The sequence below is a fragment of the Thamnophis sirtalis genome, unplaced genomic scaffold (assembly GCF_051295495.1).
Source record: "Thamnophis sirtalis isolate CommonGarterSnake01/CBP01778 unplaced genomic scaffold, rThaSir2_p1.2 scaffold_3, whole genome shotgun sequence".
Lineage (NCBI taxonomy): Eukaryota > Metazoa > Chordata > Lepidosauria > Squamata > Natricidae > Thamnophis > Thamnophis sirtalis.
In genome coordinates this window covers 20,948,557-20,964,276 of record NW_028261383.1, presented here as the reverse complement: position 1 = coordinate 20,964,276, position 15,720 = coordinate 20,948,557, and the positions used below count along the sequence as shown (strand labels likewise).

The window sequence follows — 15,720 nt, the reverse complement described above, 5'->3', positions numbered from 1 at the left end:
CAGATGACACCAAGCTTGCAGGAATAGCCAAGACTCCAGAAGATAGTCTAAAGACACAGAAGGATCTTGACAAACTTGAACATTGGTCCCTATCTAATAAAATGAAATTCAATGGTGAAAAGAGTAAGGTTCTACATTTAGGCAACAAAAATGAAATGCACAGGTACAGTATAGGTGGTACCTTGTTCAACAGTAGTAACTGTGAAAGGGATCTTGGAGTCCTAGTGGACCACCATTTAAATATGAGCCAGCAGTGTGCAGCAGCTGCCAAAAAAGCCAACACAATTCTAGGCTGCATAAACAGAGGGATAGAATCAAGATCACATGAAGTGTTAATACCACTTTATAATGCCTTGGTAAGGCCACACTTGGAATATTGCATTCAATTTTGGTCACCACGATGTAGAAAGGATATGGAGACTCTAGAAAGAGTGCAGAGAAGAGCAACAAAGATTAGGGGACTGGAAGCTAAAACATGAAGAACAGTTGCTGGAACTGGGTATGTCTAGTTTAATAGAAAGAAGGACTAGGGGAGGCATGATAGCAGTGTTCCAATATCTCAGGGGTTGCCACAAAGAAGAGGGAGTCAAACTATTCTCCAAGGCACCTGAGGGTACAACAAAAAGCAATGGGTGGTAACTAATCAAGGAGAGGAGCAACTTAGAACTGAGGAGAAATTTCCTGACAGTTAGAACAATTAATCAGTGGAACAGTTTGCCTCCAGAAGTTGTGAATACCCCAACACTGGAAGTCTTTAAGTAGATGTTGGATAGCCATCTATCTGAAACAGTGTAGGATTTCTTGCCCAGGCAGGGGGTTGTACTAGAAGACCTCCAAGGTCCCTTCCAAGTCTGCTATTGTATTGTATTGTATTCTCTGTGGCCCACAGCCCTGCCATGCTTGTCTGCTATCCATGCAGCCTTCCCAGCGTCCCCATATGCCAGTGTACAAAGGCAAACAAGCGGGAAGGGAGCTACCAGCCTACTCCCTTCCCCGTAGCCCTGTCATGCTTTCCTGCCTTCCATACAGCCTTCCCGGTGTCCCCGTGATCAGTTTACAAAGGCAGGGAAGCATATCGGGCACAGAGAAGGGATCTAGCAGCACACGCTTATTTTCTCTCGAGGGGAATGCTGAATGGGGAATGCTTTCCGCCAACCCCTGCTAACAGGAAGGAAGCCACCACCACCCCTCAAGAAAAACTGGGGAAGACCTCGAGGCTGGGGAGGTTTCTCCTTTGGAACTGGGGCGCTTTCCTGCACCAACTCTGTGCCTTCTCTGGACGAGCAACGCTGGCTGCGGAGGGGAGTGGGGGAGCTGCAAGAAGAGCCCAGGAAAAAGCAGCTCCACCTTCTGCGCTTCAGGTTCCTGAGCGCTGAGCACGGCACCCCACAGGCGAAATGGGTGGTCTGCGCTGGGCCAATGTAGCAATAGCAATACCAGTTAGACTTATATACCGCTTCATAGGGCTTTCAGCCCTCTAAGCGGTTTACAGAGTCAGCATATCGCCCCCACAGTCTGGGTCCTCATTTCACCCACCTCGGAAGGATGGAAGGCTGAGTCAACCTTGAGCCGGTGAAATTAGAACCGCTGAACTGCAGATAACAGTCAGCTGAAGTGGCCTGCAGTACTGCACCCTAACCACTGCGCCACCTTGGCTCATTGTGTGAGCACCAGAGGTCCTGCATAGCTGCCACCCTCTGAATATTAGAGGCTCCTCAGAAGCTGTTGGCCAAGGGCACTCAGCGGCAGCAGGAGGAGGAAGCATGGGGTGAGTGTGAAGGGGGAGCTGAGCACTTTGTTTCTATCTATCTGCCGCCCCCGTCATCTCCTGGACAGGCTGGCCCAGGTGAAAAGGCGGGCAATCTTCGGGGCTAGGAGGCCATGGGTCTGGCTTGGTGAAGTGGGTTAGGCTAGTCAGGTGCTGATCATCGGAACCTTTTTTTTTTACTTTTTAAAGCATTTTTATTAGTTAAAAAAATATTGGCCATGTCCACCAAGTTACATGACACCCCCCACCAAGCCACGCCCACAGAACCTGTGGTAAAAAAAATTAGATTTCACCACTGCACTGTACCTCATGCTGGTGAAAGAGGGTAAGAGACACATTTGTCCACTGCATGTGTCGTGGAAGCAGCTGTTAATTTGACTGTTCCTGGGATTCATGCCTAAGCCACGCGGTGGAGTTGTGGAAGCAGCCACTATTTTTCCATGTCTGCCTCTGTGTCAAAATGGTGGCTGCTTATGAGTCACTGTCACGTGGGACTGGGACAAAGTGTTCTGCTTTGCTACCTTAACACTTTGTAAACTGTGGCAAGGAATTGTGGGTGCACTGGAAATGGCGGCTGCCTCCGGGAGATCTCCAAAAGGGCAGGGCATGTACCTTTGGGCCACATGAGAAATAGACAGGTACCACTTCTGCCAATATTGTGCTGCTACTGCCAAAAAAGCCAATGCAGTCCTAGGCTGCATAAACAGTGGCATAGAGTCAAGATAAGAAGAAGTGATAGAGTTGCTTTACACTGTTCTGGAGACAGCACATCTAGAATAGTGTGTCCAGTTCTGGTCAACAAGGTACAACCAGCCCCATGATGCTATTATTCCATGGATTTAGAGCCAGTTTACAAAAGAGGTACAGGGTAGATCCATAAACGTACTTGTGGTAAAGGAACCTTTAAAAAAAAGTTTTATTTTCTTCAGAAAATTAATATGCAGTACAAACTCCAAAAAAAGTAAGATTTTTTTTCAGAAGGAAACCAAGGATAGACAAAACTTTTAAAAAGAAAAAAGTGCATTAAAAAAGACAAACTGATTTACTTATATCACCCGCCCACTTGAATACTCATAAATATATTGGAGCAATATTAGTTTCTTCCCCTTGTGAAGCAGGCCCAAAATTTATAAACCTTTACTCTTATTTACAACCAATTCGACATTCATCTATATACAATATGTAAAGGCAATGTAATTAACGGATGAACCAAAATCAAAGTTAAACATTAAAGCACTTTGTTAACAATCTACTATTCCATTTAATTTGTATAAAGTTTAGAATCGCTTCTTATTTACCATAAATCATCAGAATCACTGTCTCTAATTTGTCCAGGGTGAAATATATTTGTTTGATTCTTATTAATAAAACTTTTCTTAAGAATTCAGTTCAGAACAATAAGCCAACAGTTGTGTCTTATTCCCCAAAATCATACAACCTCTTGGTCAATCCATTTTCCAAATTGTTTTCCAGTTAGATATCGTAGGTCCATTCCTCAGTTTCTTAAGAAAGCCCAGTTTATCAAGCATCGAGTCTATTAATTCCAAATCCATAGAATCCACATTTCCTTCAGCCGTCTCCAAACAAACCTGGAACCTCCAAACCACTGTGATAGGGCTTTTAAGAAGTGGCTGTGTTGCCCTTCGGAGCTTCTTGGGAATAGCTCAGGCTCACAAAGGGATTCATTTCTGTGCGCTCATAATCCCAAAGTCCTCCATCGGCGCCAGAGGAAGGGGACCTTCAAGGGCAGAAATGTTTTTTTCTCACCACGATCCTTCACATCCTTCAGGGTGATCCACAGCTACAAATCACAACAGTTATTTCCCTCCCTGTGATGCTTCTGGCAAGTGGCATCCACTGCAAATGGCTTTTTTCTCTGGGTGTAATAGAGACAGCCCTCTGTCAGGGAATTATGCAGCAAGTTCCCAAATGAAATCAGAGATACTGAGGCAATTTTGTAGTTTTATATATATAAATAAATATATTTAACATATTTATAGCAAACAAAAAAGTCAGGAACACAGAAACATCCTGAGGTAAATCCAAATAGCACACAAAGCACACAGAAGAAGAAAAAAGCGGGAAAAATGAGAAACTCCCCCTTTGCGCCTACAGCAGCCAATTATAGCGCAGATTGCCTCATGTAGGAGGTTTTAATGGTTCTGTCATCAGGTCAGTTAAACTATTTTCTGATTATGCCTATTACATTTTCTTTCACTACTTCTCTGACATGGAATTATGTCAACACGCTTCCTTCTGGTTTGTACTCCCACCTGTTGCCATTTGTATGCATGTTGTGTTATCTTCAAATATTGCCATATTTCCTTTCACTTCAATATCCAAATCCTTTACTAACCCTACATACCATGTCATCTCTGAAGACAATTCTGATAATGCTATGAATTGTGCTGCAGCTAAATTCTGTTTTCTAGATTTCCAACTAACTAGCGTGTTTGCTAACATTATAACAAATCCTGACATTGACTTTATCTGTTGTACATCATCAGCCCAAATACTGTCTACAAAGCATTTCAATTCCAATTCACCTGATGTTTGTAAATGCAATCCTAAATCCATGGTTCCTTTTAAATCTAGAAAAGGATTTGTAAAAGAGAAGTCTCTTGCCAGTTACAACAATTAATCAGTGGAACAACTTGTCTCCAGAAGTTGTAAATGCTCCAACACTGGAATTTTGTTAAGAAGAAATTGGATATCCATTTGTCTGAAGTGGTATAGGTTTTCCTGCCTAAGAAGGGGTTTGGGCTAGGGGCTTGTTCCTAGGAGTTGAAAACAACTTGATAACATTTAATCAGTGAAAACATCTTGCAAAACGCCTCAGCAAAGACAAAGCAAGCGTGATCATCCTCTAAAAACCTCCAATCGGGAGATGATGGTCACACATCAGTTAATAAAAAGCTCTTAATAGGGATATGTAGTTCATCTTCAAGGAGTTAAAACCATCGAGTACAGCCTTGCTAGAAAGGATGGGAGGAGAGGAACTACTTCCGGATCACTCATAGGAGGAAAGTTGCGTGCTAAGTGGCTTTTGTGCTCTTCCCAGGATCGGAACAGCATCTGGAAGGTGAGTTCAGTTCTGGTCGGAGGAGAGGCTGGGAGCAAGTCCGGCTGTTTGGTTTCTTCCATGATGTGGAAGCAGAGAGGCTATTAGGCTGAAGCATGTCAGCTGCTGCTCCATGTTCCCTCCCTCCCCAAATTCTGAGTCCACTGGTGCTGTTAAACCGGTGGCTGCAGGTTTTGCTGGTGAGAAGATGTTAAATTTATGCAGATATTCCTCACTCCAATTTCTCTAATTTTTTCATGTAATTTTTTTATAAAAGTCCTTTTGATTTTCATTTGGGATGTATATTGTACCAGTAGTATTGATTTTTCATTTATCCATATCTCTCATTAATATTCTTCCCTTTGGGTCTGCATAAATTAAATTTGTCTTTATCCCATCTTTAACATATATCGCTATCCCTTTTCTCTTTTCTTCTGCTGATGCTGCATATAACTTTCCTAATTTAGGACATTCCAGGTATTTTTATATCTTGTTTTTTAATGTGTGTTTCCTGTAAGCATATTATATCTGCCTTTTGTTTTGTTAATTTTGCCCAGATATGCTTTCTTTTTGTTGGCGAATTTAAACCGTTAATATTTACTGACAATAATTGAATTTCTTCTTCTATCCTCCTAATTCTCTACCTGTCTTTGTTTTTTATTAACTCTAGTTTCTTTTTTGGCTCCTTGTTTTTGGTCTCACTTCCTTCTCTCTCTGTTGTTCTTCCTCCTCCCTACTACCCTCTCCCTGTTCTTCCCTTATTCTCTGTTTCCTGGCTTCTATATTCCATCTCCTCTTTGCTACTCTGTTCCTCTTCCGGGCCTACTAGTTGCTCATATAAATCCTGTGCTTTCTCCAGATTGTCAACTTTAATCCTTTTCTCCTGCCAGGTTACCAACATTTCTTCAGGTACCAATCACCTAAATAGTATATTTCGTTTAATCAGTTGTGTCGCCAGGAATTGATATTCTCTCCTTTGCTCCCCCACTCTTCGCGGGATTTGTTTCAGGGTTTGTATCTCTTTCCCTTTGTACATCATTGGCTCATCTCTTGTTATTTTATAAATTGTATCTCTTACTTTTTTCCTCGCGAATCTGATGTGTACTTCTCTGGGCAATTGGTGTTTTCTGGCATAATTGGTGCTTACCTTGTATATATCGTCCAACTCATTTAGAATCTCATGTCTATCTCTTGTTAACATCTCTGCTATTAATCCCGACATTATCATTGGTAGGTCTTCCTCTTTTGTCTCTGTTACATTCTGGAAGCGAAGGTAAAATGCTGCACGGTCGATTTCGAGGTGGATGAGAGATTCTTCTAAGTTTTTGCTTGATGTTTTCATCTGCTGTTCAACTAAGTCTAGTTTCTTCTTTGTTTGTTCTGTTCTTTTTTCTACCGCTTTTATTGACTGTTCATTTTTTTCCAGTGTTTGTTGTATAATTCCCATTTTGTCATCTAATTTCTGTATGTCATTTTTAACTTCATTTTTCATTTCACTCATCTCTATTTTCATTTCATTCATATCCGTTTTCATTTCATTGTGGTTTTTAGCTACTGCCTCTTGAAGCTTAATCATAGTTTCTTGGATAGTTAGCAGTGCTGTCTGCACATTTTCAATATTCGATCCAGAATTTGGTTTTTCCATTGTAGTCATTTCTTCTGTTGACCTTTGGGATGCTGGAGAAGCAATGAATACCTTTGTCCCTGGATTTGTCGCTGGGTTTACAATTGTCTTTTTCCCGGGTCTCAGTGCTGTTGTTGTGATATTCGCCATCTCTTTTAAAATTTTATCTTGTTCTTTTAATATCTTATATATGTTATCCCAATTTAACATCCAATATCTTTCCCTTTTAAATGATTCCTTAACTTAGCTTGTTCTATCTATATTAATATACAAACAGTAGTCTTAAAGCAGTATAAGCAACTTAAATAATATCTATATATATATCTCTAAGTTATTCAATAATAACTGGTAATAGTAAAAAGCAGAAAACAAATAGAGAGGGGGAAGGACAGAGAGAGAAAGTCTCAATGCTCATTCATATCAACAGTACTATATCTTAAAGGTGCGATTATTTCATTATATCCTTAATATGATTATTGGAATTTAACAGGCATTTATAACACTAACACACACACACACACACACACACACACACACACACACACACACATATATATATATATATATAAAGTCACAACCCCTGGTATGCCCAAATATGGGAGGAAGGTCACACTTCCACTGTCCTTCGGCTCGTCACAAGAGACCATCCAGACAGAAACCCAATATTTTTTACTGTTGCCTTTTTGTTACATTTGTTATATTTATGCTGATAAATAAATAAAGGGAGACTAGTATAGATCTATTTCAAGCTATTTAGCTCTCATCAGCTAGCCACAGGTTCGATTCCCAGTAAGGGTGTGGCTAGCTGATGAGAGCTAAATAGCTTGAAATAGATCTATACTAGTCTCCCTTTATTTATTTATCAGCATAAATATAACATATATATATATATATATATATATATATATATATATATATATATATATATATATATATATATATATATATATATGGATATATATGGAATATATATATATATATATATATATATATATATATATATATATATATATATATATATATATATATATATATATATATATGGATATCCACAAGCTTTCCACTTACTTGTTTATGAATATAAATATTGATTTAAGTACTTATTTGTAGGTATTATAAATATTATATATAAATATTGTATATAATTGTAACTTATTTCACTAAACTATTAATGCAGTCAGTTCATTCACCACTTTTTCTTTCAGTTCTGGGTTGAGTTACTTTTCTTTTCAGTCTTTGCAGAATTGTCCACGTTCTTCTGTTCTAAATAGTTCTAAATAATTTCAGCACAGCTGTTGCATCAGCCTCTTCCCCTTCCGTTTCGTTGTTCTCTTCTCTTCCTAAGTACTGTCTGTCAACCGCTGCTCTCAAGCACACCACAGTTCTCCAAGTCCTCCTTCTTTCTCAGTTTCTTTCCACTACTTGAATCTGTATGACTTAAGAGTCAGTTCGTGCTCTTTCTTGTTGTCTCTCCTCCGATCGATCGCTCACTTATGCTAATTAGTTCTTCGGGCCGGTCTTTGCCTTTAAAAATCTGTCTCTCTCCCTCCTCCAAGTGGCCTCTTGGTTATAGGGCTCTCTCACCCAGTTTCTGGAGATTCACTGCTTTGCCCGTTCTCCTCTGCGATCTTCCCTTTCTGCCCACACTCACTGCTGTTTCACTCGCAAGCCAGTCCGCTAATCCTTTTGGTGACACAACAAGTTGATTAAATTCTTCCTTCCCTTTTAGACAGTTTGTCAAAACTTCAAGTCCGCCATTGAAACAAGGCAGATGCTTGCACGCCGGATTAAAAAGGTATCCCCACGTTGTAACGGGCGGTCAGCCTCTGCCTCATTAGTCCTAGGGTTTCCCTACTCCTCCGCGTCTCTCTCCAAGATCAGCGTATCCTCGAAGGGATCCTCCAAATGTGTAGATTGGGATAAGAAGTCAGAGCCCTGATTTCTTCCCCACACTTGTCTCGACGTCACCAGCGGAAGTCTCGCATGTTTGCTTTTTCATTGTAATGTATACTTCTTTTTTCACATCTTCTGCATCCTTTCACAAACAATGAAAGCTACATTTTCATTTGAATCTTACAGACAGAGATGATGCCAATAAGACGACACAGGACTACTATAAGAATAAGAAGCAACATTGAAAAGCAAAGTAAATTGAGGCAGAAATAGAAATACTCTCCATTTCCTTCAGAAAAACCACACAATTCTCCTTCCCCAGTAGGTGAAAGACAAAGGAAAGGAAATCAAGAAGAGATTTTGAGCTGGAAATAGTAGAGTAAGCGGCACTCAAACATACATCACACAAAAAGGTGAAAGGAGCTCATTTTTCCATTTCGGGGAAAAAGGGAAATATCTGGAAGTCAGTGAGGAGGAAAAGGTCAATTGGATAGTCACATAGGGCAGACAGTAATGCAGGCCTTGCTCTTAGGGGAAGAAAAGTGCTTAAATCAAAGTACCACAAAACAAGGAGACGCACACATTTTTCATTTTCTCAAAAACGTCAGTGGTGAAAAAGCTCCATAGATGTGCCTATTTTGAGGAAAGCAGACTTCAAATCACAAGTGATTATGCAGGGGAGAATCCACTCTGGAGAACAGCTATACTAAAGCTTTTGTCAGACCTGCTCCTTTCTGATTCATGGAGGGACCCACACAGGAAAGATGCCCTACAAGTGCTCTCAATGTAGTAAATACTTTAGCGAAAACAGCAATTTGCTGGTACACCAGAGGACACACTCAGGTGAGAAGCCGTATGACTGTCCTGATTGTGGGAAATGTTTCATTGGAAATTCCCACCTGATGAGACACCTGAGAACTCACACAGGAGAGAAACCCTTTGAATGTCCTGATTGTGGAAAAAGTTTTAGTCAGAATTCCCACCTGATGAGACATCTGAGAACTCACAGAAGAGAGAAACCCTTTGAATGTCCTGATTGTGGGAAAAGTTTTAGTCAGAATTCCCACCTGATGAGACATCTGAGAACTCACACAGGAGAGAAACCCTTTGAATGTCCTGATTGTGGGAAAAGTTTCAATCAGTACTGCAGCTTGCTGATACACCAGAGGACTCACACAGGAGAGAACCCCTTTGAATGTCCTGATTGTGGGAAAAGATTTAGTCAGAATGCCAACCTGGTGAAACACCAGGCAACACATACAGAAAAGAAACTGTATGAATGTCCAGAGTGTGGGAAAGGTTTCAGTTACCGTTTTGCCCTTTTGAAACATCAGAGAACTCACACAGGAGAGAAACCCTTTGAATGTCCTCTTTGTGGGAAAAGTTTCAGTCAGAATTCTGACCTAGTAAAACATCAGAGGACTCACACAGGAGAGAAACCCTTTGAATGTTCTGATTGTGGGAAAAGTTTCTGTCAGAATTCTGCCCTAGTAAAACACCAGAGGACTCACACAGGAGAGAAGCCTTTTGAATGTTCTGATTGTGGGAAAAGTTTCAGTCAGAATTACAGCCTTGTGAAACATCAGAAGACTCACACAGGAGAGAAACCCTTTGCATGTGTTGAGTGTGGGAAACGTTTCAGTTACCAATCTAATCTTGTGATACATAAAAGGACTCATACTGGAGAGAAACCCTTTGAATGTCCTGATTGTGGGAAAGGTTTCAGTCAGAATTCCCATTTGGTGAATCATCAGAGAACTCACACAGGAGAGAAACCCTTTGAATGTCCTGTTTGTGAGAAAAGTTTCAGTCAGACTTCCAATTTGGTGATTCACCAGAGAACTCACACAGGAGAGAAACCCTTTGAATGTCCTGAATGTGGGAAAAGTTTCAGTCAGAATTCTGACCTAGTAAAACACCAGAGGACTCACACAGGAGAGAAACCCTTTGAATGTCCTGAATGTGGGAAAGGTTTTAGTCAGAATTCTGACCTAGTAAAACACCAAAGCACTCACACGGGAGAGAAACCCTTTGAATGTCCTGATTGTGGGAAAAGTTTCACTCAGTACTGCAGCTTGTTGATACACCAGAGGACTCACACAGGAGAGAAACCCTTTGAATGTCCTGATTGTGGGAAAAGATTTAGTCGGAATTCCAACCTGATGAGACACCAGAGGACTCACACAGGAGAGAAACCCTTTTAATGTCCTGATTGTGGGGAAAGATTTAGTCAGAATTCCAACCTGGTGATACACCAGGCAACACATACAGAAAAGAAACTATGAATGTCCAGAGTATGGGAAAGGTTTCAGTTACCGTTTTTGCCCTTTTGAAACATCAGAGAACTCACACAAGAGAGAAGCCCTTTGAATTTTCTGACTGTGGGAAAAGTTTCAGTCAGAATTCCAACTTTGTAAGACATCAGAGAACTCACACAGGATAGAAACCCTTGGATTGTCCTAATTTTGGGAATTGTTTCACTCAGAATTCTGACCTGGTGAATCATCAGAGGACTCATACAGGAGGTAAACCCTTTGAGTATCCTAATTGTGGGAATATTTTAGTCAGACTCCCACCTGGAGAAACACTGGATGACTCACACAGGAGAGAAATCATTCAGATGTCCTGTCTGGACAACCAGACAGCCATTAATTTGACTGTTCCTGGGATTCATGCCTGAGCCATGTGGTGGAGTTGTGGAAGCAACCACCATTTTGCCATATCTGCTTCTGTGTCAAAATGGTGGTTGCTTATGAGTCACTGTCACGTGGGACTGGGACAAAGTGTTCTACTTTGCTACCTTAACACTTTGTAAACTGTGTTAAGGAATTGTGGGTGCACTGGAAATGGCGGCTGCCTCCGGGAAATCTCCAAAAGGGCAGGGCATGTACCATTGGGCCACATGAGAAATAGACAGGTACCACTTCTGCCAATATTGTGCTGCTACTGCCAAAAAAGCCAATGCAATCCTAGGCTGCATAAACAGTGGCATAGAGTCAAGATAAGAAAAAGTGATAGAGTTGCTTTACACTGTTCTGGAGACAGCACATCTAGAATAGTGTGTCCAGTTCTGGTCAACAAGGTACAACCAGCCCCATGATGCTATTATTCCATGGATTTAGAGGCAGTATAGCAAAGAGGTACAGGGTAGATCCATAAACATACTTGTAAAGGGACGTTTTAAAAAAAGTTTTATTTTCTTCAGAAAATCAATATACAGTACAAACTCCCCCCCCCCCCAAAAAAAGATGTAATTAACGGATGAACCAAAATCAAAGTTAAACATCAAAGCACTTTGTTAACAATCTACTATTCCATTTAATTTGTATAAAGTTTAGAATTGCTTCTTATTTACCATAAATCACCAGAATCACTGTCTCTGATTTGTCCAGGGTGAAATATCTTTGTTTGATTCTTATTAATAAAACTTTTTCTTAAGATTTCAGTTCAGAACAATAAACCAACAGTTGTGTCTTATTCCCCAAAATCATACAACCTCTTGGTCGATCCATTTTCCAAATTGTTTTCCAGTTAGATAAAGTAGGTCCATTCCTCAGTTTCTTAAGAAAGCCCAGTTTATCACGCATCGAGTCTATTAATTCCAAATCTGTAGGAGCCACTTCTGCTTCAGCCTTCTCCAAATAAACCTGCAATTTCCAAAACATGGTGAGGTGTCTTAAGAATTGGCTGTGCTCCCTATGGAAGCTTCTTGGGAAGAGCTCGGGCTCACAAAGGGATTCATTTGTGTGCACTCATAATCCCAAACTCCTCCATTGGCCCCAGAGGAAGGAGACCTTCAAGAGCAGAAATGTTTTTTCTCACCACAATCCTTCAGGGTGATCCACCAGCTACAAATCACAACAGTTATTTTCCTCCCTGTGATGCTTCTGGCAAGTGGCATCCACTGCAAATGGCTTTTTTCTCTGGGTGTAATAGAGACAGCCCTCTGTCAGGGAATTATGCAGCAAGTTCCCAAATGAAATCAGAGATACTGAGGCAATTTTGTAGTTTTATATATATAAATAAATATATTTAACATATTTATAGCAAACAAAAAAGTCAGGAACACAGAAACATCCTGAGGTAAATCCAAATAGCACACAAAGCACACAGAAGAAAAAAGCGGGGAAAATGAGAAACTCCCCCTTTGCGCCTACAGTAACCAATTATAGCGCAGATTGCCTCATGTAGGAGGTTTTAATGGTTCTGTCATCAGGTCAGCTAAACTATTTTCTGGTGGACAATAAATTATGCCTATTACATTTTCTTTCACTACTTCTCTGACATGGAATTATGTCAACACGCTTCCTTCTGGTTTGTACTCCCACCTGTTGCCATTTGTATGCATGTTGTGTTATCTTCAAATATTGCCATATTTCCTTTCACTTCAATATCCAAATCCTTTACTAACCCTACATACCATGTCATCTCTGAAGACAATTCTGATAATGCTATGAATTGTGCTGCAGCTAAATTCTGTTTTCTAGATTTCCAACTAACTAGCATGTTTGCTAACATTATAACAAATCCTGACATTGACTTTATCTGTTGTACATCATCAGCCCAAATACTGTCTACAAATCATCTCAATTCCAATTCACCTGATGTTTTTAAATGCAATCCTAAATCCATGGTTCCTTTTAAATCTAGAAAAGGATTTGTAAAAGAGAAGTCTCTTGCCAGTTACAACAATTAATCAGTGGAACAACTTGTCTCCAGAAGTTGTAAATGCTCCAGCACTGGAATTTTTTAAGAGGAAATTGGATATCCATTTGTCTGAAGTGGTATACGTTTTCCTGCGTAAGCAGGGGTTTGGAGTAGAACCGTTATGGCGAACCTATGGCACTCGTGCCACAGGTGACATGCGGAGCCATATTTGCTGGCACACTAACTGTCAGCTCTGGCATACATGCACGCACCCGCCAGCTGATTTCCAGCCTTCTGTAGGGCCAGGGGAGGCCATTTTCGCCGTCCCCAGGCTTCAGGAAAGCCTCCAGAGACTCGGGAATGGTTGGGCGCACATGCACGGGAGGGGGGGTTTCCCCACGCATGCACAGGTGGGTGGGGAGGATTGAATGGGTGTGGGTGCACACATACAGTTTTGGCACGGCATAAGAAAAAGGTTTGCCATCACTGGATTAGAAGAACTCCAAGGTGGCCTTCCAACTCTGCTATTCTATTATATATAACACACATTATTTTAATTCTTTTTCGAACTATATATACCATGTCATCTGTGAATACAATTCTGATAATGCTATGAATTGTGCTTGATTTCTTAATTTCTACTAAACAATCCTACGACGAACTATTGCAGGAACTGGATATGTCTAGTCTAACACAGAGAAGGACAGGGGTTACATCAGTGATGGGCAACCTTTTTGGCGTGGTGTGTCAAAAATCAGCAAAAAATCGAGCATAACTCGCATTGTGTGTCACTTCGACAAAAACATAATTTTGCGCAATTTATAGTTTAAACTACAAAAATGTATAATTGCAATATATAATTGTATTTAATAAACCAAAAACAAATTATTTAACATACCTGCTTAGTAACTTCTTTCATCCTCACTTTTTTCCAAGAGCTGGGAATGATTAGTTTCAAAATGTCTATTTATATTCCACGTTCTGCTTACTACCGTTTCAGTACATAGAACGCAAAATGATCTGCCATTTTTTTCTATAATGCCATACATCTCGCTCCATGTCTCTTGAAAGGGTCGGCCACTGCCACTACCACTCCCTTTACTTAACCTTTGTTTTTTATTTTTTGGGTGCTCCATCAGTGGGCCAGTGACAGCAGATAGAATTATAGATAGCCAATTAGGGGTTAACTAGCCTAACAAGCTAACACAACCTCCCCCTCACTTATCTCAGTTATTGTGGGCAATTACAAGTCCATGGCACCCCAATAGTTGCTGCTAATGGCGCTCACAGTTCCCGTTGGCACTCCGCTGTTCCCTGCTGTGGTGCGGTCGTAACCGACAGTCCCAGGAGTAGACTCTCTGTGCCGGCCTGACTGGAGAGAGGCGCACACTGTTCCCGCGCTCCTCTCCTGCGGGTCCTCCCTCGCTGCGCTGATGATGTGTGTGTGCACGGCACGCACGCCTTACCAGCAGCCCCTGCGCTCAGAAAGGGGCGGCGGCGATACAGTAAGTGAGTGTGGGCAGGGGAGATCACACGTCCCCCCCCCCGGTTCCTCCAGCACATTCTTTCATCCTCGGCGGCCGTGCAGGAGCCGAGGATGAATCGCATGAAATCCTGTGCGTGTCACCCCAAATGGCTACGCGTGTCAGCACTGACACGCGTGTCATAGGTTCGCCATCACTGGGTTACATCATAGCAGTCTTTCAATATCTGAGGGGCTGACACAGAAAAAAGGCAGTGGATCCATTGTCCAATTTTTTACTCACATTTTCTTTTATGTTTTGTCTTGCACTCCCCTCCCTCATTATTGTAAGCCGCCCTGAGTCCCCTCAGGGAAAAGGGCGGCCTATAAGTGTTCAATAAAACTCAAACTCAAAACTAAACTCAATGTGCCTGAAAGCAGGAAAAGAAGTAACAGAGGGATTTGATAACGGATCAAAAAGAAATCAAATGTAGAATCAAGGAGAAATTTCCTTTCAGTGAGAACAATTAATCAGTGGAAATGTCTTTCCTCCAGAAGTTGTGGGTCAGAGATAGTATTCAGCAGGTTCTGACCAGTTCTAGAAAACCCGGTAGCAGAACTTTTGAGTAGTTTGGAGAACCGGTAAATATTACCCCCACACCCCCATCTATTCTCTGCCTGAAATGGGGAGGGAATGGAGATTTTACAGTTTCCTTCCCCAGCCATCACTACAAAGCCACACCCACCAAGCCAACTGGTAGTAAAAAAATTTGAATCCCACCACTGTTGTGAGTGCTCCATCCCTGGTGGGTTTTTAGAGGAGATTGGACAGTCATTTGTCTGGAATGGTATAGGCCACAGCGATGTCAAACTTGTGGCTAGGGGGACAGATCATCACATACTGGCGGGGGTTGCCGCCCCCCATTTAGTGAAGGGGGAAGAGTCATAATATGTCATGTTACAACCATGTGACCACTCAAGTTTTTCACCCTAGTGTAGGGTCTCCTGCTTGGAGAGTTGATCTCTTCCAACTCTATGTAATTCTGCAAGAACTTCATAAAACTGTAGCACACAGCTAATCTTCACAAGCTAAGTACAGTAGTGTCACGTTTCACTATTTCACATGGATCAGTTCCAACGGAAGGTTTCTAGGAGTTGAAAACGACCTGATAGCATTTAATCAGTGAAAGCACTTTGCAAAACGCCTTAGCAAAGACAAAGCAAGCGTGATCCTCCCCCTCTAAAAACCTCCAATCGGGAAATGA

At 41.3% G+C, this 15,720-nt stretch overlaps 1 protein-coding gene across 1 annotated transcript; it reads left to right on the top strand.

Annotated features, from left to right (window-relative positions):
• Positions 1 to 7,505: 7,505 nt before the first annotated feature.
• Positions 7,506 to 12,066, top strand: LOC148047473 (uncharacterized). Its single transcript, XM_087711525.1, has one exon. It carries the CDS (start codon positions 9,111 to 9,113, stop codon positions 10,548 to 10,550), a length of 1,440 nt encoding a protein of 479 aa, XP_087567651.1. The 5' UTR covers positions 7,506 to 9,110; the 3' UTR covers positions 10,551 to 12,066.
• The last annotated feature ends 3,654 nt before the right edge of the window (positions 12,067 to 15,720 follow it).